At 49.1% G+C, this 26,848-nt stretch overlaps 19 protein-coding genes across 19 annotated transcripts; 10 read left to right on the forward strand and 9 right to left on the reverse strand.

Moving 5' to 3' along the window:
- Positions 1 to 533: 533 nt before the first annotated feature.
- NEMAJ01_1052 (uncharacterized protein) lies at positions 534 to 1,517 on the reverse strand (the record flags this gene model as incomplete). Its single annotated transcript, XM_047914890.1, has 1 exon — positions 534 to 1,517. The coding sequence occupies one exon, from the start codon at positions 1,515 to 1,517 to the stop codon at positions 534 to 536; it is 984 nt and encodes a 327-aa protein (XP_047770847.1).
- A 439-nt stretch (positions 1,518 to 1,956) lies between these two features.
- NEMAJ01_1053 (uncharacterized protein) lies at positions 1,957 to 2,490 on the reverse strand (the record flags this gene model as incomplete). Its single annotated transcript, XM_047914891.1, has 1 exon — positions 1,957 to 2,490. The coding sequence occupies one exon, from the start codon at positions 2,488 to 2,490 to the stop codon at positions 1,957 to 1,959; it is 534 nt and encodes a 177-aa protein (XP_047770848.1).
- Positions 2,491 to 2,544: 54 nt separating this feature from the next.
- Positions 2,545 to 3,117, reverse strand: NEMAJ01_1054 (uncharacterized protein; the record flags this gene model as incomplete). The annotated part of the gene is made up of 1 exon (XM_047914892.1): positions 2,545 to 3,117. One exon carries the CDS (start codon positions 3,115 to 3,117, stop codon positions 2,545 to 2,547), a length of 573 nt encoding a protein of 190 aa, XP_047770849.1.
- A 676-nt stretch (positions 3,118 to 3,793) lies between these two features.
- On the reverse strand, positions 3,794 to 4,762 carry NEMAJ01_1055 (uncharacterized protein; the record flags this gene model as incomplete). The annotated part of the gene is made up of 1 exon (XM_047914893.1): positions 3,794 to 4,762. The coding sequence occupies one exon, from the start codon at positions 4,760 to 4,762 to the stop codon at positions 3,794 to 3,796; it is 969 nt and encodes a 322-aa protein (XP_047770850.1).
- A 104-nt stretch (positions 4,763 to 4,866) lies between these two features.
- On the forward strand, positions 4,867 to 5,784 carry NEMAJ01_1056 (uncharacterized protein; the record flags this gene model as incomplete). The annotated part of the gene is made up of 1 exon (XM_047914894.1): positions 4,867 to 5,784. One exon carries the CDS (start codon positions 4,867 to 4,869, stop codon positions 5,782 to 5,784), a length of 918 nt encoding a protein of 305 aa, XP_047770851.1.
- A 149-nt stretch (positions 5,785 to 5,933) lies between these two features.
- On the forward strand, positions 5,934 to 6,233 carry NEMAJ01_1057 (uncharacterized protein; the record flags this gene model as incomplete). Its single annotated transcript, XM_047914895.1, has 1 exon — positions 5,934 to 6,233. The coding sequence occupies one exon, from the start codon at positions 5,934 to 5,936 to the stop codon at positions 6,231 to 6,233; it is 300 nt and encodes a 99-aa protein (XP_047770852.1).
- Positions 6,234 to 6,361: 128 nt separating this feature from the next.
- NEMAJ01_1058 (uncharacterized protein) lies at positions 6,362 to 7,819 on the reverse strand (the record flags this gene model as incomplete). The annotated part of the gene is made up of 1 exon (XM_047914896.1): positions 6,362 to 7,819. The coding sequence occupies one exon, from the start codon at positions 7,817 to 7,819 to the stop codon at positions 6,362 to 6,364; it is 1,458 nt and encodes a 485-aa protein (XP_047770853.1).
- A 219-nt stretch (positions 7,820 to 8,038) lies between these two features.
- Positions 8,039 to 10,399, reverse strand: NEMAJ01_1059 (uncharacterized protein; the record flags this gene model as incomplete). The annotated part of the gene is made up of 1 exon (XM_047914897.1): positions 8,039 to 10,399. One exon carries the CDS (start codon positions 10,397 to 10,399, stop codon positions 8,039 to 8,041), a length of 2,361 nt encoding a protein of 786 aa, XP_047770854.1.
- A 1,274-nt stretch (positions 10,400 to 11,673) lies between these two features.
- NEMAJ01_1060 (large subunit ribosomal protein L10Ae) lies at positions 11,674 to 12,330 on the forward strand (the record flags this gene model as incomplete). Its single annotated transcript, XM_047914898.1, has 1 exon — positions 11,674 to 12,330. One exon carries the CDS (start codon positions 11,674 to 11,676, stop codon positions 12,328 to 12,330), a length of 657 nt encoding a protein of 218 aa, XP_047770855.1.
- Positions 12,331 to 12,598: 268 nt separating this feature from the next.
- NEMAJ01_1061 (uncharacterized protein) lies at positions 12,599 to 15,595 on the reverse strand (the record flags this gene model as incomplete). Its single annotated transcript, XM_047914899.1, has 1 exon — positions 12,599 to 15,595. The coding sequence occupies one exon, from the start codon at positions 15,593 to 15,595 to the stop codon at positions 12,599 to 12,601; it is 2,997 nt and encodes a 998-aa protein (XP_047770856.1).
- Positions 15,596 to 15,743: 148 nt separating this feature from the next.
- NEMAJ01_1062 (ubiquitin thioesterase protein OTUB1) lies at positions 15,744 to 16,412 on the reverse strand (the record flags this gene model as incomplete). The annotated part of the gene is made up of 1 exon (XM_047914900.1): positions 15,744 to 16,412. The coding sequence occupies one exon, from the start codon at positions 16,410 to 16,412 to the stop codon at positions 15,744 to 15,746; it is 669 nt and encodes a 222-aa protein (XP_047770857.1).
- A 36-nt stretch (positions 16,413 to 16,448) lies between these two features.
- Positions 16,449 to 17,282, forward strand: NEMAJ01_1063 (uncharacterized protein; the record flags this gene model as incomplete). The annotated part of the gene is made up of 1 exon (XM_047914901.1): positions 16,449 to 17,282. One exon carries the CDS (start codon positions 16,449 to 16,451, stop codon positions 17,280 to 17,282), a length of 834 nt encoding a protein of 277 aa, XP_047770858.1.
- Positions 17,283 to 17,448: 166 nt separating this feature from the next.
- On the reverse strand, positions 17,449 to 20,214 carry NEMAJ01_1064 (antiviral helicase SKI2; the record flags this gene model as incomplete). Its single annotated transcript, XM_047914902.1, has 1 exon — positions 17,449 to 20,214. One exon carries the CDS (start codon positions 20,212 to 20,214, stop codon positions 17,449 to 17,451), a length of 2,766 nt encoding a protein of 921 aa, XP_047770859.1.
- Positions 20,215 to 20,241: 27 nt separating this feature from the next.
- NEMAJ01_1065 (uncharacterized protein) lies at positions 20,242 to 21,048 on the forward strand (the record flags this gene model as incomplete). Its single annotated transcript, XM_047914903.1, has 1 exon — positions 20,242 to 21,048. The coding sequence occupies one exon, from the start codon at positions 20,242 to 20,244 to the stop codon at positions 21,046 to 21,048; it is 807 nt and encodes a 268-aa protein (XP_047770860.1).
- A 369-nt stretch (positions 21,049 to 21,417) lies between these two features.
- NEMAJ01_1066 (uncharacterized protein) lies at positions 21,418 to 22,038 on the forward strand (the record flags this gene model as incomplete). Its single annotated transcript, XM_047914904.1, has 1 exon — positions 21,418 to 22,038. One exon carries the CDS (start codon positions 21,418 to 21,420, stop codon positions 22,036 to 22,038), a length of 621 nt encoding a protein of 206 aa, XP_047770861.1.
- Positions 22,039 to 22,271: 233 nt separating this feature from the next.
- Positions 22,272 to 23,195, forward strand: NEMAJ01_1067 (uncharacterized protein; the record flags this gene model as incomplete). The annotated part of the gene is made up of 1 exon (XM_047914905.1): positions 22,272 to 23,195. One exon carries the CDS (start codon positions 22,272 to 22,274, stop codon positions 23,193 to 23,195), a length of 924 nt encoding a protein of 307 aa, XP_047770862.1.
- Positions 23,196 to 23,430: 235 nt separating this feature from the next.
- NEMAJ01_1068 (uncharacterized protein) lies at positions 23,431 to 24,264 on the forward strand (the record flags this gene model as incomplete). The annotated part of the gene is made up of 1 exon (XM_047914906.1): positions 23,431 to 24,264. One exon carries the CDS (start codon positions 23,431 to 23,433, stop codon positions 24,262 to 24,264), a length of 834 nt encoding a protein of 277 aa, XP_047770863.1.
- Positions 24,265 to 24,962: 698 nt separating this feature from the next.
- NEMAJ01_1069 (uncharacterized protein) lies at positions 24,963 to 26,252 on the forward strand (the record flags this gene model as incomplete). The annotated part of the gene is made up of 1 exon (XM_047914907.1): positions 24,963 to 26,252. The coding sequence occupies one exon, from the start codon at positions 24,963 to 24,965 to the stop codon at positions 26,250 to 26,252; it is 1,290 nt and encodes a 429-aa protein (XP_047770864.1).
- A 101-nt stretch (positions 26,253 to 26,353) lies between these two features.
- Positions 26,354 to 26,761, forward strand: NEMAJ01_1070 (uncharacterized protein; the record flags this gene model as incomplete). Its single annotated transcript, XM_047914908.1, has 1 exon — positions 26,354 to 26,761. The coding sequence occupies one exon, from the start codon at positions 26,354 to 26,356 to the stop codon at positions 26,759 to 26,761; it is 408 nt and encodes a 135-aa protein (XP_047770865.1).
- Between the last annotated feature and the right edge of the window lie 87 nt (positions 26,762 to 26,848).

Here is a 26,848-nt window from a genome sequence, read left to right on the forward strand (position 1 = left end):
GCCGTTTCTGCCTTATGCTGCACTTTGTGCGCGTGTTTTTGTGTGCGCATCCATGTCCTGTTTTCACGCCAGAATTGTCCGGGTCTTCGCCCAGGCCATTGCTTGCGCTGGAGGACCTGAAAACAGCTTGAGCTTCTGCAGCCAGGCTAACAGTCCGGGAGCATCTGCAAATGATTTCTGCTGCCTTTTAGAAGGCGCATGCGCCCAGACCAGAGCACAGCACTCTTTGGAGGCGATGCAGCTACTCCGCGCCCTCTGTGCGGGCATGCTTTCTGCTGCTTGGCAGGGCGCGGAAATGCAACGGAAAGTTTTCCACAGAGAAACAGCAGCTTTCTTTTCCTTGCAACGACAAGATAGGCGCGTGCCTGCATGCGATTCGCTGGACGCTGGCATCCCAGAAACTTTCTTTGCGTGGAGCAGATTGCAGCCGCTTTTTAAAACTCTTCAGCAAGTTCAAAAAGCAATAGGTTTTCGCCGCAGAAAAGAAAAATATAACTATGTGAACATCTTTATTCAAGACATGGAGAAGTGTTTTACATGATTAATGCAACTATTGGCAGAATTGCAATGGCCACAAGAGTGGACACTCCTGCTACTCCATTCTTCTTCTTGTTGGCTGCTGCACCTTTCTTGGCAGACGACCCCTTCTTCCCGGACTTTCCTTTGCCCTTCTTTCCGTCTTTGTCGCCCTTCTTGCCCTTCTCTTCCTGCTCCTTCTTCAACTGTGCAGCGGTGATGCCGGCTGCGCTTGTGGCTGCAGCTGCATCCACCTCAGCCTGGGTTGGGGTGGGGAGAGGCTGGATGATTGCGCTGGACAGGTCCAGGCTTCTCACATCAGCCGATCCAATTGTAAGCGGGTTTGCGACCGCAGAAGAAATTGCTGGGGCGCCTCCCAAGGGGAAAGTTTGGTCGCCAACAGTGATGGTGGTTGGGTGCATGTCAACGGGGACGTTTCCGTTCAGAAGAAGTGTAATGGGCTCAACGCTCGCCTCCTGTGCACGGGCGCAAGATGCGATGTGGGCAACCGGAACAGGAGACTCCTGCACAATACTGGCTACCTGGGCAACCGGAGCTGCATTGAAGTAGCCTGTAGACATTTCGTAGCTGCCAGCTGCTGGGTATCCGAAAGTCTGCTCTGGCGCGTATTGCTGGGGAACGTACTGCTCTGGCACGTATTGCTGGGGAGCGTACTGCTCAGCAAATGCAGGGGAAGGGCAGGCGCCGAAGTTGAAAGATGCCTCTCCAGAGTATCCTCCGTTGATTGCTGGCTCAACTGAGCCCGATCCAATTCCGCATCCTCCAAGGCTGCATCCTCCTACCTCTGCAGGAGTTGCTGTTTCAAAGTCCCCGTAGTAGTACGCGTCATCAAGAGTCTGCATGGGCTGTGCGTATCCGCACCCGTTGTTGAATCCGTCTCCTCTTCCGTAGTAGTCAAAGTCCTCGTACATGGCACACTTGGCCACTACAATTTGAACTGCTGCTATGACTGTCTTCCTGATTGTGGTGTGAAGTTTCATTTCTGCTACAACTTTACGCCGTATTTAAATTTTTTGGATCTTTTTGTTTGGTTCTAGATGCTTTCCTGATTGGGACGTGTCCCTGCGCTTAGGCGCGTCTTTTTGCGTCTGGCAGCTTCTATTTTTAATAACCCTAATTTTCTCCAGGCCCAAGCGGCAATGGAGCACTCGAAAAAATTGCATTTTCCGGGCACCAAAAATGGATTGCTCGACGGAAGGTCTTTTTTCATGAATAACTCTCTGTTTTTAATATGCAGGCAGTGCTTTAATTAGGCTGGGCGTAGACAGACAGGCTCTTAGGCCTGGGCTATTTTCCGTCGAAACTCCCACTGTGTGCGTGAATTCGGGTTGATTCTCTGCGCTGCCTTCGGGCTGCCTGAATTGTCTGCTGCATAAATCGCATGTCTTGCCCGCTTCCCACACGCCCAGGCAGGGCGCTCTATATTGTGCTCTCTGCGCTGAAGTCGTACACTTCCGTGCAGTTCCTGTACCCTGGCGGGCTTGCAGGCGTGTACGCGTGCACGGTGACTCCTTCCGAGTCCTCCAGAAAGACGCCTGTCGCAGTGTATGCGTGCACTGTAATGTTGCGGCAGGAGTGGACTCGTATCTGATGCGCTGTGACGTAGAACACGGAATTGCTGCAGCTCTTTATGTGCGTGGAGTGAACAGTTCGGACGTAGACTTCTGAGCCACGCACTTCGCAGACTCGTGCAGCGTCATACTCTCTCTCCTCGCACACTTTCGCATTTTCCACTTGGCACAGCGAAAGCACGCTCTCCGACGCCCGCTGGGTCTCCTCTATAGTGATGGACTCGGTCGTTGTCTGGGCGCCTGCCACTGTTCTGATTGGGTTCTGCTTCAGCGCCTTCTCTAGCTGCCGGATCTTCTCCTTCGCTGCCCCTTTGTCGTACTTGCTTCTGGCAAGCTCGAACTCTTTGTGTGCTCTGTAGAGGTCTTCCAATGGGTCTGCCATAAAAAGAGAAAAGCGCACAAAAGAAAAAGAACACCTCCAGGCGCGCCGGTTTATTCACAGCTCCTCTAGCAGCCTTTCTATAAGAAGAGACTCCTCGCACATGTAAGGATACCCGCCAGGACTGTTCAGCACTTCCCCAGGGCCAACGGAAACACGCCAGTTGCTCACGTTAATACTCATCGTGGGAGACGCGTTTTCTTCCGAGTCGTAGAATGTGCAGACGTCTTGGGCTGACGAAGTCCCATGCTCAGAGCCCAGGCTGGGAAGTGTGTGGAAGTTGAACAGCTGTAAAGACGTGTACGACCCGTAAAGCGAGTAGTACTCAATCGGAGACGGCATAATGTGCGGCCTTCTTAGGGCGGCGTAGTCTATTTCAGACAGCGGCGTCTTCACTATGGAGGAAGAAATTTCTTCTTCTATGGCCCTGCAGCACTGCTTGTGCAGAAATTCGGGCCAGTTCCTGTCAAAGGCGCGTACAATGCTTTCAAAGCCTTTTTCCGTGCACGCCCTCTTTCTGGAGACCTTGAAGCGATTTGGCATTTTTCTCTTTCCTCCGGCCCGTGCTGGGTTCTCCTGTGCGCCTGCATTTTTTACTTGCAGGTACAGCCTGAGCGAGGTCTTTCGCATTTCTTCGGGGCGATCTGATTGCATGTTTTTGATATCACGCGTGCTTTTATGCGCACATTCGCACGCTATTTAATTGCCTGCGCTTTGCTTTGGCGCCTCCTCTGGGCACGCGCAAATATAATAAAAGCCTGCGGCACAAGGAAAAAGCTGAAAGCAGAAAGGAGGCTGTCCAGAGATCGGTGTGCACTTCTGCAGTGCTTCTGTGCATGCTCCGTGCGGCAGAGGACTTGTGCTTTTCAATAAAAACCTGCCTGTTTCCGCCATAGCTAAAGTTCTGCTTCTCTGGAGTTGGCCTTGATTTTCAGAAATTGCATGCGCTTGCCCTGGGCACAGTTTAGGGATACTCCCACATAAATCCTGCCTAGAAGAGGCTGCACTCAGCCTTCTGTGCTTTAATGCTAAGTCTGCTTTGTGTGTAAGAGGGCGAGGGGAAAGGCTTCTTTGCATTTCTGGCTCTCTGGAGTTTTTTTGTGTGAATGCGAGTACTTGGAGAAAGCTTACTCTTTTTTAAAAAACTGCACGGCTTTTCTTTTCGCGCCTGCACAGTGCGTGCTGTGCAGCTGCAGATTGGAAGAAAAACTGCGGCCAAGAAGAAAGCGGCGAAGCATCCGCCTGAAGAAACTGCATAAAGAGTGAGAGTGGCCCAAGGAAACAGCGCATAAGATGCAATTTTATTTCACCGCACGAGCGGGTCTGCTAGAGACTTCACGGCTTGGTCTACTTTTCGATCCTCCATTTCCAGGGCAGCCAGCTTGGCTTTGAAGTTTCCTGTGATGGTGTGCTCGATTTCCTTGAGAAGCTCTTTGTCTTGGGCTTCTAGGCAGGGAAGCTCCGAGCGGACAGCCTCCTTCCACGTCTGGTAGAAGCGCACAGTCTTCTTTTTAAGGTCTATCAGATGCACGGACAGCAATATCTGCGTGATCAGGGCCAGGTCGGATAGAACGGGGTCTTCCGCATTTATCACGCCCCAGCTGTACTCGCGCCCTCGAACGGCCTGCCCCCCAAGGTTCACCAGGCTCGTGCTTGCGACCACAGAAAGAATGTCTATTCCCTCGGGGATTAGGCTGCACACGATTATCCCGCTGGAGGCGATCTGCTTTCGTATTCTCTCCTTGTACGCCTCCAGCTCCTGGGCCGTAAATATGTCTCTCTTCGGGATGACGGGAAGCGTGTTTGTGTGCTCGGACAGCACCTGGAGAATGTCTATGTCCTGCTTTTTGAACTCGAAGGGAGAGACCAGGAACAGAGACGCGTGTATTCTGGGGTCTTCCTTTCTCTCCCGCCTTAGCCCAATGTTGTTTTTGTTGTACATTGTGTTCCGCTCTACCAGGAAGTCCTTTACATCGCTGGCAGACTTTCCCCGGTACATGAATATCTTGAGCTTCAGCGTGATGTCTCCAGACTGCATAACCATTTCGTGCTCCGTGAGGTCGGGGGAGTGCCCGTGGGTTTTCTGCGGAAACACAGACATGTTGTAAATGGAGGAAACAAGTGTCTTTGCGCCAATTCCCTTTTCAGCCACCACAAGAAGGTTAAACTCAATGCCCCGCTGCAGAGTCTTCTTTAGTATTTGCGGAGAAATGTTCCCCAGGCCAATTGGGGACTTCAGAACAATTTCAGGCGCTGCCCATCCTTTGACTTTCATGGAACAACAAACAGTGGATTGTTTATGTTTTCCAAGGAAATGCATTTTTGATATCATGCGCCAAGAAAGCATATAGACACTTTATTTCAAATTACTTTTTTGAAATGGAAGACTGGGGGCTTACCGAGCTGGAGAGAAAAAAAAAGGACGAGCTGCTGGAGTTGGCAAAGAAAAATCACGGGCTGTTCCTTCGCAGCGCCCTCCAGGTGGAGATGCCGTACAAAATATTCCGGTGCCCTGGGTTTAGGTTCAGTGACGTGCACTCATATAACTACGAAAAGATACAGACTGCGTATGGGCTAGAAGGCTCCCTGAACGCGTCTCTGATTGAGGACTTGAATGGCCCTGACTTTATAGCCATGGAGTACCCAACCAGGCACACAAACCACACGGCAGACGAGCTTATACACAAGTCCAAGTGCGAGATCGTGATCTCACTGATAGGAGACCACCCAGTGTACGAAATGGACTTTTTGAAGATTTCCCACAAGCTGAAAACAGTGTTTAGCCCTGCCGAGTTCCTCGCCTTTGTGGGGCACGTGCAGGGAAAAGCAGTCGAGTTCTTGGACAGTGGGCTCCTCAAAGAAAACGCCCACAACCTCATGGTAGAGATGCACGTGCCGGAGAAAGAAGAGAGCAAGAAAGTGTTCAGAATCAAGTGCATGGACTGGAGGGATAAGATGCCCACGAGTGAGAATTCGATCAAGGTCTTGGATGCTGTGTACAGAGCGTGCCTGCTCGTGCGGGAGCACAGTGGGCCTGTTATAGTGCACTGTCTGGCAGGCGTGGGAAGAACAGGCACCTTTATATTCTACAATATGTTTACGCGCATGCTGAAAAGTGGAAGAATACTGGAAGAAGAGCGGCTTTCCTGCTTCCTGCAGCTATTTATGTACTTGCGGAGCAGGCGGACCTATATGGTCGAAAGCAGCACCCAGCTGGGATTCCTGTGCAAGTTGTTCCTGCAGCGAGCTAAACCCCCGCACTCTTCCAACGAGGAAAATAAAAGCAGTGCATCATAGGCCATGCAGTACGTGCAGCCGAAAAGTGCACACAGAGGCTGTTTTGCACTTTAGATGCAAGAGCATAGAAGCAGCTATTTAAAGAGCCCCGTACAAGCATAGGGTTTATGCTGGCCCGAGAAAAACTGTAGAAATTTGCTGCATTTACCATGGGAAAGCCCTCTGAAAAGGAGCTAGTCAGACTCTGCATAAAAAGCTGCTTTGGAGCGCATGCACAGGGCTATGCACAGGAAGGCCAAAGAAACGCGCTCTGTTCTAAGAAAGCACCAAATAAAAACGACATTTTACAGTGCGGCTATTTATGCCTAGAAAGAGCCCGGAAAAGGCAGGCCTGTATAGAAGAGCTTGCACACGCACCGAATGCAAGCGGGCGTGCAGGGGAAAGGCCATCCGGTGGCTTATTTAGAGCATTTGTACAGGCAGACTCTCTGCTTTTCAGTAGAAAATAGGCTGGGTAATTTATTGTATTTGCATGAGGCCATGGCTGAAATCTATTACGGGCTGCGTGCACAAGGAAACTACGGAAACTACTATCCAAAAACACTTTGCGCATGTGCGCCTTAAATGGGTGTGATTTCTATGTGGGTGGGGCATGTTTACTGTTTGAGATGCGGCTGTGGTACTCCTGAACCATTTTAAAGTATCCCTCCTTCTCTGCAGATGCCCACGTGGTTCTTTGCGTTAGAAAGTCCAGTATCTTCCTTTTGTCAATGGGCGCGGGGGTTCTGTTCTCAATTCTCACTTTGAACTGCTTTTCCTCGTACACCCTTTGCACCTGCATCAGAGCGTGTATGTCGTGCACCATGTCTATTTCAGGAATTTTTTCAACGACCTCTGAAAGCGCGCTTACGTTTATGATGGAAGAACTTTCCGCGCACGCAGGCCGAGTTTCCAGAACAGCCCGATACTTTTCAATCACAAGCTTTGCCTTGGAGGGGCCTATGTTACAGATTCCTGGAACATAGTCGTTTCCCAGAAGCCATGCAAGTATGTGCAGCTCGGCCCGGCTGTACCCAAGCGGAGTGCTGCTTTCTGAGAACACTTTGGGAAGAGCAACCTTCTTGAAAATGTGCCTAAACACAGGCTTGCTGCTAAACAAAAGCATGTCGCTGTCTTCTGTTATTACGCCGTCCGTGTGGATGATTCGCTCTATGCTCCTGTATATGCTGTCGGACTCGCTGGGGGCGATCACATACTTCACGCAAAAGGCGTCAAGAATCCCCACTATTATCCGGTACGAAAAGGGAAGAGACTCTTTGTCCACAGGCTCGCTGCTTAGCAAAGTGTCTTCCGTGGGGAGGGAGTACGTCTGCAGCTCTCTTCTGTACTCGGAGACTTCTTCGCTAGGAGTTATTTCGCAGCTTGGAAGCCCGCGCGCCCTCTTTAGGGGCGGGGCCGGCTTTTTCTCTTCCGCTTTCCTGCAGGCTTCTAGCCCAATATGCACGTGGCTTCTCATCTTCTCCAGGTGCAGGAGCGTAGACTCAAACTCGCAGGGTTCTTTGGGCTCTTCTTTCGGAAAAGCAGGCGCCCCATGCGAGCTCAGCTTGAATATGAGGTCGCTTTCGCCGTGCATCCGCTTAGTGAGAGTTTTGAAGTACTTGTGTCTCTCGGAAACCCTTTGGATCTGGTACATAGAAAAGTCTTGGTCTGTTATTTCGGGGCTGTACCCTGGCAGCTCCACTGCTTTCAGGTCCTCCTGCGCGCCGAATTCACTGGCTGCGCCTTCTCGTGCGCTTGCAGTGGGAGGCTTCGGAATTTCGCACGGCTTCGTCTTTGCTCGGCGTGCATCCGTTTTCTTTGGGGGCCTGCTCTTGAATAGAGGCTTTCGCCCGTCAAATACAAAAATTGGGTCTATCCCAAGAACAATTAGCGTCTGTATTGACTTAAGCATGTACTCGGTTATAAACACAATGTTTCCGCTGCATATTCCAGGAAAAAGCACCAAGTTAGCGTCGATGCAGAGACTTAGCCCGTGCAGTTCTTTCATTTCGAGAGTTCTTCCGCTTATCATTTTCCACAGGCCTTTTACTCCCATACTGCAGCTCCAAACGTAAAAGTTTTAGCGCGTGCGCGCGTATTATTCGCAATTTTTGCGCGTGCGTATTACTGCACAGTTATAGCGTCTTAAATGCGCGAGACTCGCAAAGAATGCCCTCTGGGCCGGAAAACCCCCAAAATACCCGAATTCATTGTTTATTGTCCTATTGTGAAGCTGTACAATGCATGCATGCACATAGGCTGGTCGAACTTTTCCTCACTGGGGAATCGAGCAGACTTTGTCAAGATGGCGTGAAGCATAGAAGCCATGGAGCTGAAAGTTTTTTGGGAGGAAGTTTCTGAGCATTAATTTGCTAGGAACAACTAGGTTGATGCTCAGGTGCTTGCTGGCCATACTGGACACTAAAAACATGCCTATCACTGTGACATACAGTATGAATGCATCAAAAGACCACCATCTAATCCTGTGCCCGTGCAAGACAACATTCCAGAATATTCCAAAAACATTGTTTGGTAAGTTGTTAGGTTGGGGCAGGTCTTTCTCTAGGATGTCGCAAAAAGTAATATATGTATACTGGTACATGCACATAATATACACAAGCTTACAGTTATAGATAAATTCTAGGGCTTTCCGTCCCCCATCTGCCATCAGGGCAGCTATCATGCCCCCGATTATGCAAAATGCTAGGAAGAAGCCATTCCGGATGATTCTTCTTTTTTCGCTTGAGAGTTTTGTTCGCGAAAAAATTAGCTTGGTGTTTGGCGTGAAAAGCATTCCAAAAATGGCCATTACTCCGGTAGAGGCATATAAAAGCATGGAGATTGTGGCAAGAGGTGCTCCTGCATATGCCTGGTTTATCAAAAGAGTCCATCCGCTCGCATAAATCACTATGCTTGAAATGGCCTGAACCCAGTAGAAAAACCGGAAAATCCGATGTGCGACTATTAGGTATGGCACGCCACTGATCTTGAGAATTAACATGTATAGGTTAAGGGATAGCAGGCCAAAGCTGGATATGCCGATGCCAGTGGCGCACAAAAAGTTAAAAAACATGTAGACACACATAGGAATATAGGAAGAAATATGCATAGAGTCGCTTTTCCCCAGATAATTCTCTATCCTATTGTCGGCCACGTCTTCAAGCGTTAGCATGTTTTTCTTTGCACAGTCGTACACCCCGTAGGTTTTTTTGTCTGCGATGTACACATTAATGTCTCTAAAAATAGTTTTTTCCAGATGGGTTAAATGGGGTATGCAGCCGTCTTCAAGGCTTACATATATTTCCGTGGCGTCTAGGATTTTTTCTATCTTCTTAAGCGAGAGACGTTTCTTGCAGCCAGACTCTGCACATTGTTTGAGCGATATTGATATAGGCATTACAGTTGGCATTGTGCTGCGGGTATCTTTATATATGTTGGGATCTGCCATCCTTTCACACCAGTTGTCTGCCACGTTGTTTTTTTCTATGCATATTTCCAGATTGTTCTTGTTCATGTATCGAATAAGAGGGTGGAGATATTCCATGGGCGTGTAGAGAAGTTTGGGCGTGCTTCTTTCTGTGTAGAAAATTTCCAAGGTGTGCTTGTTTTTGCAGACGCTGTTGGCATAGTTTTGGGAAAGACTATAGGGTTCTGCATCAAATATATGACTCAATGCTTCGCAGAGGTTCTGTAGGTTTGCCCGGTCAATAGCATGTGTATTTAAGGCAAAATAAGGCATGATCTCTTTAAGGGTATTCCAAAGACTGAACATCGCCAAAAAAGGCCATTCAGCAATCTCCAGTAAAAACTTAACCGTGACGATCGCGTTTAAACTTATAGAATTTGTGCGTGCGTATATCAATTCGACACAATTATGGAAATCCCATATATTTAACGGCATATCTTCGATTGGGTAGACTTTTTTGCTGTATTCTTGAAACACATTTACCAGGCGCAGATCACCCAGCTCTAATGTGTAATCTATCCACTTCCCAAGGTTGTACAGAAAAGTGTCCATCACTCTGCGGCACGGAACCTTCGGGTCGAAAACGTTTATGGTCAGCATCCCATGGACGTACAGCATCTCTAAAAAGAGATCGGCCGGGAGAATGCAGTTTGGCTCGTAGTGTTCGCTGTATAGATCGCCCAGCGCCCGAACCGCCTCCATCCGGCGAAAAATAGTGTGTTTGGATTCGCCTTTTATGTGCGTAGCTTGCATAAGATTCATAAGCAAGCCTGACTCGTCGCCTGCAAAGTCGTTCTGCAGCTTCTCAATAAGCAACTCATGGCTGTGCCCATCACTATTGACAAAATACGGGAGATCTTTTGTCAAATAAAATAGATCATGTTTTATACGCTCCCAGCTCGCCATGTTTCCCTCAGACGAGAAGTGGCTGCTTATTGCATACAGAACATTGAATATGTTTTTTCCATCATTGCATATAAGAAAATCTAGCGGTTTTTCCTTTCTGAAAGCTTGGGAAAAATCAATCTTCTTGCACAGATCACTCAGTGTGACATCACTTGTAAATTCTTCATTATTCGACATAACAGGCATGTTTTCATCAGACACGGCGGAAGCTATGCCCAACAACCCTACAATGGCATATAAACTAATGTGAAAAATCGTTTTCATTCAAGCAATAAAAAATATTTCAAATATATTCGCACATTTGCACATTCGCATAACTGCTACGCTATTCTGCAGGAGTAGTGCAAATACTAGGTACGCCCTATGCTTGCGCTGGGCTCTTGAAATCGCTGCTTTTCTACATGCTTGCATATAAAGTGCAGAGCAGCCCCTGAGCATCCACTTCTCAGCTGCACGCTTACCGCACGGCCTATTGTGCACTGCTCTGATTTTTCTCTTTCGAGAATTCGGATTTTTAGCACACGCTAAAAGCTGCATGATATCAGCCACGGCGAATTTTAAACTAGCGCAAAAGGGCAGTTTATTATCCCAACCAAAAGCGCATATTCACACACCCCTTCAGAGTAGCGCAAAGAAAGCACGTGCTTGTGGCACTTATGCCCCTCCGAGCTCAGCTATGCATGCACACTGTAGTGCTGTGTGCTTCTTAAAGCCCATCACAAGAAAAGTGCGCGTATGACTCGCTGTGCCGTGCACTTCTATTTGTTTTCGCAGGCGCCGCCTAGGAAGCATGGAGTTCCGCCCCTTACCTAATTTAAACGGCTTCTCGCTGCTGGAAATATCCTGTCAGATGCTGCCCATCCTCCATGCGAGTGGGCTTGGAGGTGGACTAAGCCCATTCAGGCCCTTCCAGGCTTTATGGCTAGCAGAAATTTGGCAGCACCCAGAAAAAACTCTCGAAAGCCTTTTCTTGCTGCATAAGGAGTGGCTGGGGCTTTATCTGCTGACACTTCGCCTGGGCGGAGTCTTCTTATAACCTGGCCCGGCACAGTCTGGGAAGCCCTGCATGGCATCCAACTGAAAACAGATGCTCAGAAACTGAGAAAATGCTTTGCCCTAGGCCGCTCTTCCAGGGGAATTGGGCGCAGCAAGCGAGTGGCTGAATATGCACCTTTTGAGGGCGCAGAAGAAGGCGCCTTTCAGATGCTCTAGCCCTGCGGGAAAATAAGAAGGGACAGCCTGCATCTGCCGAAGAGGTTTGCTAATAGCCCGAGCAGAGTCTATAATCCGAAAGCAGCAGAACTGCCCAACTATGCAGTGCTAGTCTCAGCGTGCCCATTTTGCAGGCAGTTTTCTGTAAAGTGTGTCAGCTCGTGCAACTGAAGAATTTGGGCCCTCTGTGCATCCCCTTGCAAAATATGCACTTTTCAAGGGGATGTGCACACCTTCATTTTTGCACGCCCAAATCCTGTTTGGGGGCTTTACTGTTATGCACAGCAGCCAAAAATATTTATATTTTCTTTCTTTTTTTCTTGTTCATGGGTTCAAAAGCATTTGAAGCAGAAGCTATTATATCAGCAATAGAAAAAGTAATTAGCGAAGTCAAGCCAAAGAAGGTAGAGGCTGGAGAGACAATTGAGGTAAGAGTAGGAATCAAAGGATACGACCCAGCTAGAGACAAGAGATTCCGAGGGGAGGTGACTCTGCCCTACTTGAAGAGAAAGGAGGAGAAAGTCCTTGTGCTGGCTGACATTCACTTGACGAACGCACTAGAGGGATCAAACATTCCATACATATCCTTTGACGAGTTCAAGGGAAAGACCCCAGAAGCAAAGAAGAGAAGAAAGAAGCTGGTGAAGCAGTACCACTCTTTCATTTCAGTGCCAACCCTGTACAAGGTGTTTGAGCCAGCAATCTTCGCCGGAAAGAAGAAGCCTGTTTACATGATCAAGAACATAAACGAGATAAAGAACTACTACGAAGATGTAAAGAGAAAGATTCAGCTGAATCTGAAGGCTGATCTGCTTATTGGATTCCCCGTTGGAACGACTAAAATGAGCGCAAACGAAGTGTCTCAGAACACCTCCACCGCAATGACCGCTCTCATTGGCCTTCTTAAGAAGGGGATCCAGAACTTGAGATCCGTTGATATTAAAACAGACCAGGGAAAGCCTATTAGATACTTCCCGCTCTAATAAATATGACATTCTCGCATACACTTTTTATTGCAGGCTGCAGCAGCCCTGGCAGATTCCCGAGGGCCTGCCCCAGCAAAAACTCTGCAAAAACGGGGAGTGCTGCAGATGCGAATAACGCCAGAAAGCATCCAGAGAAGCGCCTGTATATTGTACCGATTGTTTATTTTACCATTTCAGATACGAGTATGCTTTGACAACATCGTGCGTCAAGAAAAACTCTACCTTTGGGGCTTCCAGTGAGTCTGACTCGTCCAAGGACCATCCTTCATACTCTTCCATTTTCTTGCAAAATCAGATTTGCATTTATTTTATAGACAGAAGCTGTGCTGTCTATAGACATGGCAGGAACCCCTGTGCATATGGAAGACTCCCCGGGGGCTATGGAGAACAGGGGAAGTGACACCTCCCCCAGGAACTTCTTCTCTTTTAAATGCGTCCACCCGAAGACCTTCAGCTCCAGCGTGTCAACGGGCGTATACACGGAAAAGCTGAAGTTTTTGTTGAATTCTGGCGCAGTCACGTCCTGGGAAGAGGCTGTGACGTGCGCCTGCTCTCCAACACTCGCCTCCACAAAGACGCTTTTGTACACCTCCAGCTCAGCCGCTTCAGAGGCCTGCATGCCCAAAATGTGCACGGAGAGAAGGCCGTGGTGTATCAAAGGAGCAGAAAGTCCGCTGTACTGCCTGTTGTACACGTCAATTACAAAGAGCTGTTTGTGCGCCAGCTTAATCTCGTGCCTGCCACTGGACTTCGACAGGTAGAACTTTCCAATGAGGAAGCCCTCCTTCACGGTGTATACGGATATGCTCACATTCGTGAAAAAGAAAAACTCTCCGTGCAACTTTTTCCCCGAGCTTGACGCGCTTCTGTCGATGACTATGTCGTCTTTCGCAAACTCCAGGAAAATCGGATGGTTGACCCGGCAGAAAACCACGCGCATCTGTATAAATGGCGAAAAACCACCGTCCACGCATTCCGTGCTGGCCGCCTTCTCGTCTGTGCTGGACTGCACATTTTGCAGGCTGGAGGCTTCCACTTCGCCCTTCTCTTGCGGGCTGCCTTCAAGCTTCTTCTCCTCAAGCGCCTTCTCCGGGGGTGCAGGTAGGCTCTCGTCCTTCTCCTCGGTTTTGTGCAGCGGGTAGTCTTCCGTTTGCATCTTTATCTTGGCCTCGCCCAGGTAGGACTCTCCAGACATAACGTCGCACCCGCCATAGACCTCGTCCATTAAGTATGCCACGTACTTTGTGACCTCGTGCGTGCTCAGGATGGGGACAAGCGCATACCCGGAGTACTTTCCTGTGGCATGCGAGAAAAACGGGCGGACAGGAACTACCCTGTTTGCCGTTACCAAATACCCTGAAAACACGCCCTTTGTCTCTATTCCGTCTATCTTCACCATCCGAATGTGCGTGTACTTCTGCATGTTTATCTTGATCATGCACGCATACTCCGCCGAGAAAAGAAGCTTTGCACGCCCTGCAGCCATGTGCCAGAAGTCAAAGGTCCCGTACGATATGGAGACACCCCTCCGGATGTTTACGCTGAAACTTCCCAAAACTTTGTCTTTGTCTCTTGCCTCAATAAGAATAATGGTTCTTTTTGTGTCCCGCGTGTAGAACACGAATTTGTCGTCAAATGCTGGACATGCCTCGTTTCGAGCAACTCCGGTATTGAACACGCCAAGTACTTCGTTGCTTAGAAGGTGCGTGCGTGACTGTTTTTTCAGGTCCTCGTCTGACTCTGTGGAGGACTCGTTTGTAACGGACATGCCTGGACTGGCGCTGTTTTTTTCCTCGGGCATAAGCTCGGCTGCAGACATGCTGGCTGGGTCCTTGTTCCGCACTCTTTTCTGCCGCATGCATGCAGTCGCCTGCACGGTCAGGCTTTTGTATGGCGCACCCAGGACGTCTACCATGTCTATCAGCTGGACCAGCTTGACAGTGACAATTGCAGACTTCGGGCGCTCCTCCTCGGAAATCTTGCCCACGTCGATCTTTGGATAGTATGAAAACGAGACGTCCGTGTACCCTTGCGAGTTTGAGAACGGCACTATTCCCTGCGCTCTTCCCTGCATGCATATTTTTTCAATTGACATTGTCCCCATGGCAATTGGAGACTCGTCTTCTTTTTTCTGAATAAATATAAAGATCATATCGTCTGTGTTCTTAATGGGAATGTATGCCACGTGGTTGATTTCGCCCTGGGAAATCCGCACGGGATTCCGGCCTTTCCTTCCGTTTATTCCTATCGACAGGAAGATGTCTCCTTTGAGGTGGGTGACGACCTTATGTATGTGCACAGATATAGCGCCCACATAGTACATGGACTTTGGCTTCATGGCGACTGATATCCTCTTTGGGTACAGGGCCTCTTTCTGTATGCCCATTTCAATCACCTTCTTGATGCCAGACGCCAGCCCGGGAATGTCCATTATGTCTATGATCTTCAGAGGGACTATGTTGAACCCAATTACAGGCTGCTTCAGGAAAGAAAACTCAACGCCTTCGATAACGCTTGCATCGTATGTGAAGTTTATCTTTAGCCGGACGCTCCCCCTGAAAGAGACGTTTTTCAGAGTCACAGGCATGTCTATGCCCGCAGCTGCACCTCCCACGCGGACCGCCATGGTGATGTTGGACCCCCAGTTTATGCTGGCTTCCCCGGGAGTTCCCTGGAGGTCTTTTGCCATTGCAGGTATGAAGTGCATGGCCACGTCCACAATCAAAGAGTCTCTACTGGAGTGCCGAATGCGGATTCCCTCTATCACAGGCGCCTGTCCGCCCAGCGTAAACCTGTCCAGCCGGATGTCGTTGACCATCGGGATTTTTATGTTTCTAAGCATGGCGCTGATCCGCAGAAGAAGAATTTTTGACACCGTTGACTCCACGTACCTCCACGCCTTCTCGGCGACGGCATTCATCCAGTCCACCTTCTCGTACTTGGAGACGTTCTGCTTCCGTATGGAAAAGTACACAAAAGCCTCCATGCTTCTCTTAAACTCCTTTATCCGCCGGATGAACACAAAGCCAATCGCGTAAAGCAAGGGTATGATAACCCACGGCTTGAACTCCAGCCACCCCAAGATGTACCCGCCGATACCTGAAAAAAAGACAAGCCCCGGCACCTTCAGTATCTTCAAAAAAGTGCTGGGCCTGTCAAGTGCCAGGGAGTTCTCATACTGCGCCAGGCTTTTTGCGTATTTTTCTGCTGATATTTTTTCCTCCTTGGACAGCTCGTCCTTCTCCGACTCGGTGTTTCCCATATATGCTAAAACAAACAAAGAATAAATACAGGCGGCGCAGAGAAAAAGAGTCTAGGAGAAGCATAGAACACGCCCAAAGGCGAAATCTGAATAAATTAGCGAAGCATGCGCAAGCCAACTGCATAAACCGTATAAAACAGCATATAATTTATGTGTATAGAATGTCAAAGTGCTCCGACATAAGCAAAAGACACCCTATTTTCTCGCCCTCTCCCCGAGTAAGCCTTTCCATGCAGCCGCCCTCAATACACACCACGTCAAACGAAATCCCAAAGGACTCGGCGATTCCTATCATTTCTATCTCTCCTGCGTATTGGAAAGACGCCTCCACACTCTTGAGGCAGTATTCCTCGACGTCTCCCTCTATAAATCCAGCGTACTTTTCCTTGTGTTTTTTTATGTACGCAGAAGTAACCATTCTAAAGTATGTTACAGTGTAGTTCCAGAATATGCTGTCCAGTTCTTCTATATTTGGAGATTCACCAGTTGCCGCTGCCTTAAGAGTACTCACAATTGGGTCTGTAAATTCCTTTATTAGATAGTCCTCAACCCCGGAAAGCAGCAGGTCATTGTTTAGTGTGTTTAGAGTGTTTATAAGCAGTGCTGCGTGCCCAGGCGTGCAGTAGTGCTCCAGCATAAGAAAAACAATCGAGTAGTAAAAGCAGTTGCCGTCTCGCTTTGTGCGGCGGATTTTTGAGTTTACATTTGCCAGCGTGTTTATGCTGTTGTAGAAAGGAGTGTCTTTGTAGTTGTCCAAAAAGACGTCCATTTTTAGCAGGGCACCCACAAACTCTCCCTCTTCTGTCTCAGCTTTCATTTTATTTGAGCACAAATAATTTATTTATAAATACTTATGCCACCAAGGCAACGCAGCAGAGTCAGAGAAGAGGAAAGCTTATACAAAAACGAAGAAGACAGAAAACACTTGGAGTCACTGTCAGAGGCTGTGCGCGAAGGAATACTTTACGAGAGGCATTTGCAGCTGACAGAGGAAAAGGAGAGAAAAGAGCTGAAGCACCGGAACAGCTCGTTCGGGATGGAGAGCGAGACGGACAGCGAAAGCAGAGGCATGGACAGCTTCTCCGAGAGGTCGATACCCAAAATAGTCACAAAAACCAGCTTCGACGTGTTCAAAAACGTGGTTCTGAGAAGGGACATGCTTCTGGACATAGTATACAGGCGGGCCATTGACAAGATAAAGGGCTGCTATGTGAAGCTCCGGCTCACGGAAGGGTACTGCGTGTACAAAATACAGAAAGTGTATGAAGGAAAGCGGTACGAGGTAAGCGGCGTAGTGACGAACAAGTGGATGACACTGGTCCGAAACAAGGACCGCAAGGAGATAAACATACAAAGCATTAGCAATGGGCACGTCACCCCGGAAGAGTATGACAGATACATAAAAGACAACGTTGTGCCGGGGGGAGACAGGGATCTGCTCAGGCTCTACAAAAAGCTGTCCAGAAACATAGAGACAGACACGACAGACGACGACATCGACTATTCTCTCTCTCAGAAGAGGAGGTTTTCAAAGTACGAAAAAATTGCTGCGAAGAGGCGAGTTGTGCTGACGGTGCAGCTGGAGCGGGCGCGCCAGGAGGAAAACTTGCAGGAGATTCAGGAGATAGAAAAAGAGCTCAGAGAGATGGAAGAGCATGCAGAGGGGAGCCAGCCAAGTGATAAATAAAGTAATAGAGCAGCGAGTATCAGCAGCCCAAAAACTACTAGTTGCAGCAAGTTTTGGCTTTCTGCTGCAAAGGAGAGGCCAGAGCATTTGCAGATTTATTTTCGGATTTGGCACTCGGCGCTTGCTCCTTCAGCGTGTGCAGGAAGAGCCCGAATTTCTGGAAGCTCTAGCCGTAGTACAGGCTGGGCGTGAAAACTATTCCTCTTTTGAGCCTCATGTTGATCTCTTCCACCTCGTCGGCCAAGCGCGGATTTCCCAGTATCCTTGCAGCAGCAGATATTTCCGAGCATATCTCCGTTGCCTTCTTGATGTACTTCACAATCACGCCTTCTGGCAGCGGGGAGGCGTCGATGATTTCTGCAAGAGACTTGTCCTTCAGCCACAGAGACAGCTCGCCACAGAAGGCGTGGTTGGGCATGTCCATGCGGATCTTGTGGCTCCTGTATATTGCGCGCATGCCGTGCACTATTTCGTCTATTATCTCCAGAGAGGGCTTGAGCTCCTTTATCTCTTCTATGCGAATCTCCTCCTTCGCGTACTCCGCCTCCTCCTTCAGCTGGTACTTTTCGTAGAACGTGAGCCCGACCAGGCCTATAACTAGATCGCTCGTTGGCATTCCCGCGACTAGCGGAGACAGCAGTATTTCTGTGGTGAGCACGCACTCTATCGAGTTGAACTCGTACGCTATTTTTCCCTTCAGCCGGATGTTGTTCATTCCGTCTATATACTCCAGGCTTCGCAGGAATACAATGTAGTTGAAGTAGTTGTTGCACTCAAGCCCAGACGTGTTCGTGCTCAGCATTTTCCGGTCGATGCTTTCTATCTGGCTCCGAATCGCGTGCTCCTGTGCAAACTCTCTATAGTGTGCAGAAAACTCTGTGCACGAAAAAGGGGCTTGCTCCCAAAATTTATGCATCTCCCTCCATGCGCGAACAGCGTCGTCCTGGGCCTTGTGCATCGCAAAGCTCCCGCGAGCAAAGACGGCAGGGCTTCCCGTTGTCCGGTCCAAAATCAGCGCAATGCTGTCTTCTGGCTCCTTGGGCGAGGCTTCTCCGAATGTTTCCAAAAGCATGAAGTGCGGGGTGCAGACTATGTCGGCCACTGCTCCGCGTATCGCTATATCGCCCTCTGCTGCAGCACATCCTTTATACACTTCTGCAAGCATTGCCACTGCGCGGCTGTATTTTTCTATGTACGCCAGCACGCGCCCGCACGCGTCGCAGGATATAACAGTGTGGAGCAGCTGCTTTTTCAGAGCTGTTTGCGTGCGCAGGCCTTTTCGCATTTCCTGCTCTGTCTTTGACTTCCCAAAGCTCAGCCGCACCATTTCTTCTATCGAGACACTTTTCATTCTGAGCAGCTTCAGTATCATTCTTGCTGTTATGTAGAAGTTGCTCTGTATGGCTGTGGCGGTGCCTGTCTGCAGCTTCACAAGAAGATTTTCCGGGAGCATTTCCTGCCCCGAGCACTCTATTATGGACGTCCCTTTTGTGTCGTACCCCCTTCTCCCGGCCCGCCCTGCCATTTGCGTGTACTCGCCCACTGTGAGGTCCATGTACGACCGGGTCTCGGGGTTGTACTTCTTTATGCTTCTGATCACAACCGTTCGTGCGGGCATGTTTAAGCCCATTGCAAGCGTCTCCGTTGAAAACAAGACGCGCAAAGCTCCTGTTGTGAAGAGCATTTCAATGATTTCCTTGAGAATGGGCAGAAGCCCTGAGTGGTGCATCCCCACGCCTCTAATCAGGCCTGGAACCACAAAGAGAATCTGCGGCAGCGACCGGTCGGCCTTGGGGAGCTTGCCAAGCGCGTCCTGCACAAACCCCCGAATGAGCGACTTTTCCTCCGACGTTGTAAGATCCAGGGGGCTGCACATGGAGAAAGACTGCTCAATCCGCGCCTTTGAAAAGTCAAAAAACACAATTGGAGCCAGGCCCTTTTCAATGAGCCTCCGGGCGATGTTTATAGGGGACTCCAGCACGGTGGGCGCTTTCTTCTTCGCCTCCACCAAGGGCCCCCGCATAGACGCCTGCATCGACTTTTGCTTCTCCCTGTGCACCTCGACGGCGCCCGTGCTTTTGGCCTGCATATACTCTTCGTGGCAGAACTTGTTGTTTTGCGTGGTCACGAAGAGCCTGTTTCTGAAGAAGACCCCGTGCTCCAGCTCGACTGCGCGCTTCTCCGTGCCTATCAGAAGCATTTCCTTGTTTTTTATCGTGCTTATCCACGCGCACATCTCTTTTGCGTTCGGGCTTGTCGCGCTGAGGAATATCAGGGAAATGTGCCTTGGAAGCATAATGATAACCTCCTCCCAAACAACCCCCCGCTCCTTGTCCCCTAGATAGTGTATTTCATCAAAAACAATAAACTCGACGTCGTCCAGTATTTTGCTTCCCCGGTACAACATGTTGCGAAGTATTTCAGTGGTCATGACAAGACACATTGCCTCGCTGTTTATTTGTGCATCCCCCGTGAGTATTCCCACGCTTTTAAACTTCTGCGAGAACTCTCTGTACTTCTGGTTGCTGAGCGCCTTTATGGGCGACGTGTATATCATCCGCGTGTCGTGCAGCTCTGCTATGTACCCCGCATACTCCGCTATAAGCGTCTTCCCAGAGCTTGTGTGCGCAGTTACAAATATGCTCCGGCTCTTGTTTATGTAGTAAAAGCACTGCTTCTGGAAGTTGTCTGGCTCAAAGCTGATGTGCGGATACTTCGGCGTGACTTTTTCGTAATCGCTGCAGAGCCTGCTGTTTTTTACTTCCACAACACTCGGCGTCTCTTCAGGCACGACTTCCTGCGCCTCCTCAGGGTCATCGGAAAACTGTCTGTACGACGCTGTAAACTGCGGCCTGGGAAGAAGCGGCAAGGAAACTGAAGATATGATCTTTTGCAGGAATAATTTTAACTCATTCTTATCCAGTGTCCTCATAAAAAAATTGAACTTAAAATTTTAATAATGTCTCAATGGTCTAGAAGAAAAGCAAGCGGCCTTCCTGTCCGAAATCTCTCTCTCCCGATATTTTTTAACGGAATATCAGAAGAGGACCAAATAACAGAAATCCGGGAGGCGCTCAAAAACATGCGGTATTGCAGCTTGACGAAAACCCGAACCATCAATCTCAGTTGCTTGGCTATTAAAAATCTTCCCATTAACTCTCTGCTGGCAGCAATGAAAGAGGAAGTGATGCCCCTTTCGCAGAGTGTGGACTATGAGATGGTTTTCTCTGAGACAAAGATCGTCCTCAATGTTGAGGGAAACTTGCTGGAGTCTCTTCCGCTTGAGCTGTTTTCTGCGAAGAACCTCCACGCAATTCTGCTGCGCTCCAACAAGCTGCAGACAGTGCCCCCGGAAATCGGAAATCTAAAGAGTCTCTGCATGCTCACGCTTTCCGGAAATCCTATCCGGCACCTTCCTATTGAGATCACGTCGCTTTCTATCTCCATGTTTAGCATATGCGAAAAACACTTTATGTCGCAGGAGGAAATAGACAGAGAGAACTCACGCGTAGAGTTTCCGGCGGAGACACTGAATGAGCTCTGCCTAAAAACCCTGCCTCTAGGGGATGTGTGCAGAACCCCCAGCCGCATAAAGAAGGCGCTTCGGGTCTGCTATGCGTGCAAGTCACTGACAAGCATTGCCGGTACTGTGTATAAGTATATGCTGTACAGAGAGCAGATGATTCCTTTCTACATGTCTGTGTGCTCTTCCTCGTGCAAAGAAAAGTGTCTTTCAGACGCTGAAGAGGAAGCGCCAGCAGAGTAGCTGGAACCACTGCGCACGGAAAGCTGCAGAAAAAGCATGCATGCAAGTGCATGGACATAGCTGGGGACCTATAAAATGAGCGATACAAATAAAACACACCTGATCTCTAAAGGCTTAAATGTACGATGCGCACTGCTTATATGCGGGCTCTTTGCTATTTCTTTCATGCGGCAAGCATTTCGCAGAATCCGAGGCAGAAAGCGAGGCAGACAGCGCATAAAAGCGCAAAAATGCGCGTGCATTACACAAAGCTTCTCCCGACAGAGAACATGCGCCTGCTGCGCCATGTCTTCTGTATTTTGCTCTTTTGCGTGGGAAATCACGGATTGCGATTATTTGGCATATAAATAGTAGATTGTCTTTTTCTGTATGGGAAGAGCCGGCGTTCGTTCTTATCAGCCGGATGGCTGCAAAAAGAGAAAGAAGAAGGCCTCGCCCGAGGGAAAGTCTGAGTGCTGCAACTTTTTCACGTGCTCTACCGGCAGCCATCTTGACGCCCTCCACGTTCCTGCTCCCCAGAAAATATACAAAGCCATCCCCATCTCCTTGGAAAAGTATTTGTTTTTCTTTGGCCCCTTTTCGTTTCTTCCCTTCTACTATATATATGTGTGCCCTGGAATCACTGCACAGTCAGACTCTCTCGACTACTTCCGGTGCATTGGGTGCATGTGCTCTTCGTGCGTTGGGGCGTACGTCTTGTTTAAAGTGCTGTGCTTTGGGGTGCGCTTTCCAGAGGTTTCCTTCATCGTCATTGCTATGGTGTGCTCTCTCCACTCTTCCTTCACGCTTCTAATTGTAGCTATGCTTTTGATGCAGCTGTTCAGCGCGGTTTTTGTAAAAAAAATCTACCCGTTTGCACAGAGAATCCCACACTTTCTTATTCTTCTTGTTTTTCTGGGTCTTTTGCTTGCATCTGTCGTGTGCCTGGCCGTGTACATAATAGAGCTTCCGCCCCCAAAAAGAAACGCCAAGGGCCGGGCATACGCCTAGCCCAGGCTGCATCGCATGCGGGAGGAGCGCCATTGTTGTGCGAGCTTGCACTGAATTCCCAGAGCTTGACCAGGACCTGTGCCAGACTGTGTATCATCCATATGCGGGCCAGGCTCTGACTTCCTGCGGGGAACCATGGATATGCGCGAGAAAAAGCCTATACGCAAATTCCAGAGGCATACTTTTTATCGCGGGCGCGTGTTTTCTTAAAGTTGAATAAAATTTGTCCAGAAATGCTAGGCAAGTACGTTCAAAAGAAAGAGAAAGAAAATCCAGCCGAAATAAAAACCACCACGCCCACAGAGGAAATAATTAGGGGCAGCGACAAGCATGTGGGCGCCCATTTGTCAATACAGGGCGGGATAGAGCTGATTTTTGGCCGAATAAAGAGCCTGGGGGCGCGAGCTGCTGCCATGTTTCTGAAGCCGCAGAGAACGTTCACAGTGAAGCCGTACGCGCCCGAAACAATTTGCGCGTTCAAACGGGAAAACACGCAGGAAATGCTGCTGCCGCATGCATCGTACCTGATCAACTTGGCGCAGCCGGATGCGGAGAAGGCCAAAAAGTCGTACGGCCTGTTCCTAGACGAGCTGACCAGATGCGACCAGCTGGAAATTCCCCTGTGCAACATACACCCGGGGAGCAACGTGGCAAAGCTTCCTATAAAGGCAGCATGCCAGCTGATATCTGAAAACATAAACAGGGCGCACAAGGAGACCAAGAGCGTGACTGTGGTGATAGAGAACATGGCAGGGCAGGGAAACACGGTAGGGTCCAAGTTTAAGGAGCTTCGGATGATCATAGACGGCGTGGAGAACAAGGAGCGCATTGGCGTTTGCCTGGACACGTGCCACTTGTTTGGCGCAGGGTACGACATACGCACGAAGAAGAGCTTTCAAAAGGTGATGGACGAGTTTAACGAGGTGGTTGGCTTGGAGTATTTGAAGGGAGTTCACATAAACGACAGCAAGGAGGCGCTTGGAAGCAAAAAAGACAGACATGCCTCAATAGGAAAGGGGCTCATTGGGCTCGAGGCCTTTGTGTATATTATGAACAGCCCGCTGTTTAACGGGATCCCCATGATATTGGAGACTCCCGACCCAGAGAAGTACAAGGAAGAGATAACTCTGCTTTACTCGCTTATTGAAGGAAAGTGAGAGCCGACTGTGTGGGCGCCTGCGCCTTTGCAGGAGTTGGCAGAAAGGACGGCCCGGCGCTTCGCTATTTATAAAGGGCTATACCCCGCACAAGCAAAGCGGGTGCAGGCAGACGCTGGAAAAGCGTTTCCGCCCCTGCGCCCAGGCCCTTCCAAGCTGTGCAGGTAGCTGCAGCGCCTCAGCGCATGTTTTTGTTGTTTAATAAATGCATAAAGATGGGTTTGTTTTGTTGTATATGCAAATGCATGCGCAAAGATCAGCCCAAAGGAAAAGATCAAGATATAAATTGCTTATTCAGACGGTAAAAAGATGCACGAAAAAACTCATCTCCTTTCCTAAAAGTGCGTACAGAAAGGTAAAAAGCGGCCTGCTATTTGCCCGGAGGAAGGCGTCCAAGCTGTTCAGAAGGTCGAAGAAAAAAGGCCCATCTGCCGGCAGCGGTGTGCCTGCAAGCATGCGCGCTTTGAGCACGTCAGCGCCTTCTTCCCGCATGCATGCAATCAGCAGCACAATAACCAAGCCCATAGAGACCGATCAGGGAAAGCCTCTGATATTCGACGAGTCCTCAGACATCATCACAGGCGCATGCGAGTACATTTGCGCTGTCGAGGCAATCATACGAGAGTTCAGCACAGGGCAAATAGACGCTCGTGTCCCCCTCGCTCTACTCAGCCACATGCGAGCAAGCGGCATGGAAGTCGCCAGCGACCTGTCTGACGCCGAGAGGCGCTGCCAAAAAAGAGCAGAAGGCCAGAAAGGCGCAGGCGCCTCCCGAAAAATGCCCAGCAACAAAATCGCGCGGACCCAAGTCTGCAGCGAGCTGGAGCCCAACCTCGTGATGAAGCGCTTTTTCACAAAAACCATTGCCCTCAGAAAGAGCTACATGTCCATGCACAAAACAGTGGTGGATGCTCTGGCCATGCGGTCCCCGTGTGGCACACACACAGCAGAAGATGCTGCCCTCTTTTGTGCTGCCATGAGACAGGTCAAGGCGCATGTGCTGGACAGCATCTGCAGAGTAAACAAGGCCTGTCCTGTTTTCATGCATACGTACAAGAGACAAGGCTAGCTGTGTGAGGCAAGGGCGCAAGGCGCACAGCAGGAGCTGAAATAAAGAAGTAGAACATTTGAAAATATTGCTTGCATATATTCGGCTAAAAGCAGGCGTGTGTCTTGCCTGCGCTGTCTGCGGCCATAGAGCAGCCTTTCAGCGCTGTCTGCCTGCCCAGCCCCAAAGCCAGCATCGGGCCCTGGCAAAAGCATGCGAATTAATTTTAATGTGGCCCGAAGCGTGCAAATGCAGGCGCTCTCGATTGGGCCAAATTAAGGACTAGGCACTTCCCAGTCCAGAGCCTTAAGGAAGTTCAACTGCTCTGCACGCTTGCTGATGCAGCCACTTAGAAGGCTCTGTTCTGCTTATTTGCATGCGGCAGGCCTCAAGTCTGTTCTGGCTTTGTGCATTCTTTTTTCTGTGGTGCAATTGTCTTTTCAATGTGTCAAATAAGGAAGGCACTCGCAACTTAAACCTATATAAAGAGAGATGCAGGCGCAGACAGTGGGAGGAAGGGATACAGAATAGGCCTGCTCTGTGCCTGCGCATAATATAGCCTGCTTAGGAAAAATAAGACTATAATGGAACGTGGGCCGTCTAGGGCAGTAAATATGACCAATTTGGGTTATAGTGTTTGTCCATATTAGAAATGTGACATAGATGAAATAATATAAAAGCAGGCAATGTAAATAATATTACAAACAAACAAAGCATTGATGGATGAGAAGAAAAGATACGCGTGGTTAGAACTGTACAGGGAGAGAAACACCACAACAACCTACGACCAGCTGAACATAACCGAGCCCTTTAACGAATTCTTTGATGGTGTTTTAAAAATTCATCCAAGCCCAGAAATAAAGAGAATGTATATTACATCTCTGCACTTAATAGGGTTTTTAACCATACAGAAGAGAATTAAAATGTCCATATCAAGAAAGATAAAAATAAACCCGAGCGAGGCAAGCATACTTGAGCTGCGGGCGGAGGAGATATTTTGGTGCGCAACAGTCAACATTCCAAAGCCCTTCATGTTCTCGGCGCTCCCCGAGCTGACGATGCCTGGCGAGTTCTACGCGAATCTGGAGGAAATCCTGTATGAGGTCATCCGACTGAAGAGGGCTGGAAAGATATCGCACGAGAGCTATTCCCAGTACAAGATACTTATGGGCGCTCTAAACAACGAGCAGATTCGGAGCAGGAACACGTTTTTGCGCGACAGGTTCACGTACAAAATACTGCATCCTGTTTTCAAGCTGTTTATGCGGATGCGGAGAAACGCAATCGCAGAGAGCTACTACCGAGGGTATGAAATGGCGTACTTTTTGAACCTGTATTACAAAGAAAGGCTGCACGACCCCACGCCAATCGCGCTGGAGGACATAGAGTTTTTGTCGGAAAAAACAGGAGGCAAGTCCGGCGAGCACACGCTGGACGAAGACTCTACCGAAAACTACGAAAGAAGAATAATTGACCGAAAGTTTGTCCTGATCATGCACGCTCTTGTTGGCAGGTTTATGAAAGAGCTTGACATGCCCCGAAAAGTAGAGGCCTATGCCATAAACGTGCTGCAGGTCTTTCTCCTGAAGGAGCCCTTCCTGGGGTACTTTAAAGACTTCTCTGCGGAAATAGTCATTGTGGGCATCACATACATAGCAAGCCAGGTGCACAAGAAGGACATAAGCGTGCGAAGGATCCACGAGATATACCGGTCCTTTGGGTTCATAACCACCTTCCACATACGAGAGGCCCGCAAGCTAAAGGTCTCAATAGAAGAGGTCATTCAGAACCTGATTGTGAAAACATACAACATTCTGCTGCCCTGCATTGTGAAGACCCTCAAAGCGAAGAGCCAGACTCTGCAAAGGGAGGAGTCGCCCAGGATGGACCAGTCAAGCGCGAAGTACATGCTGTCGCCACTGTCTGGGCGAATGAGCCAGATAGTGCCTGTCCCCACAACCTCAAAGAAAGTCCTTTTCCCCGAGAAAAAGGTAAGGGAGATCATGTAGCCCAGAATGGCGCGCCTGGAAAGAGCTCCTACACTCCCATTGGGCGGTAGGGCCCAGGCAGCGAGGTGGGCAGTATAACCCGAATGCGCTGAAAACTTTTCATGTTTCAAGCGCCGCCCCAGCAGAGCGAAGGAAACATACTTTTTGTACAGAAAGAAGACTTTCTCTGCAAAATCGAAAGTGCTGTTGGAAAGTGTGTTCTTTTGCGGTACGAAACAGATGCTGTTCCGTACATAAACAGCAGAGAGCTGCGCGTTATTTCCATAGAAAAAGAGTCCTGCATGCAAAAAGCGCTGGGCAAGTCGTTTCTGGCAAGTATCTGTGTGGGCCTGTGCCACAGTCTAGATAATGAGGAAGGATACGACTGCATATTTATATCTTCCTCCCTGCAGGAGAGCTTCACTTCATTTTTTGTCGTATTTTTACAGACATACACCAAATACAGAACAACAAAAATATACTGCCAGTACACAGAAGGCGAGTGCCCCTTTTTAAATAAATGCATTTGAACTAGCACCGCAAACCCTACTGTTGACTTCTCAGAGCGCCCAGGCAATGCAAGTGCGCACGCAGGGCTATATTGTGCCCTGGAAATT

The sequence above is a fragment of the Nematocida major genome (assembly GCF_021653875.1).
Source record: "Nematocida major strain JUm2507 chromosome Unknown 2360, whole genome shotgun sequence".
Lineage (NCBI taxonomy): Eukaryota > Fungi > Microsporidia > Nematocida > Nematocida major.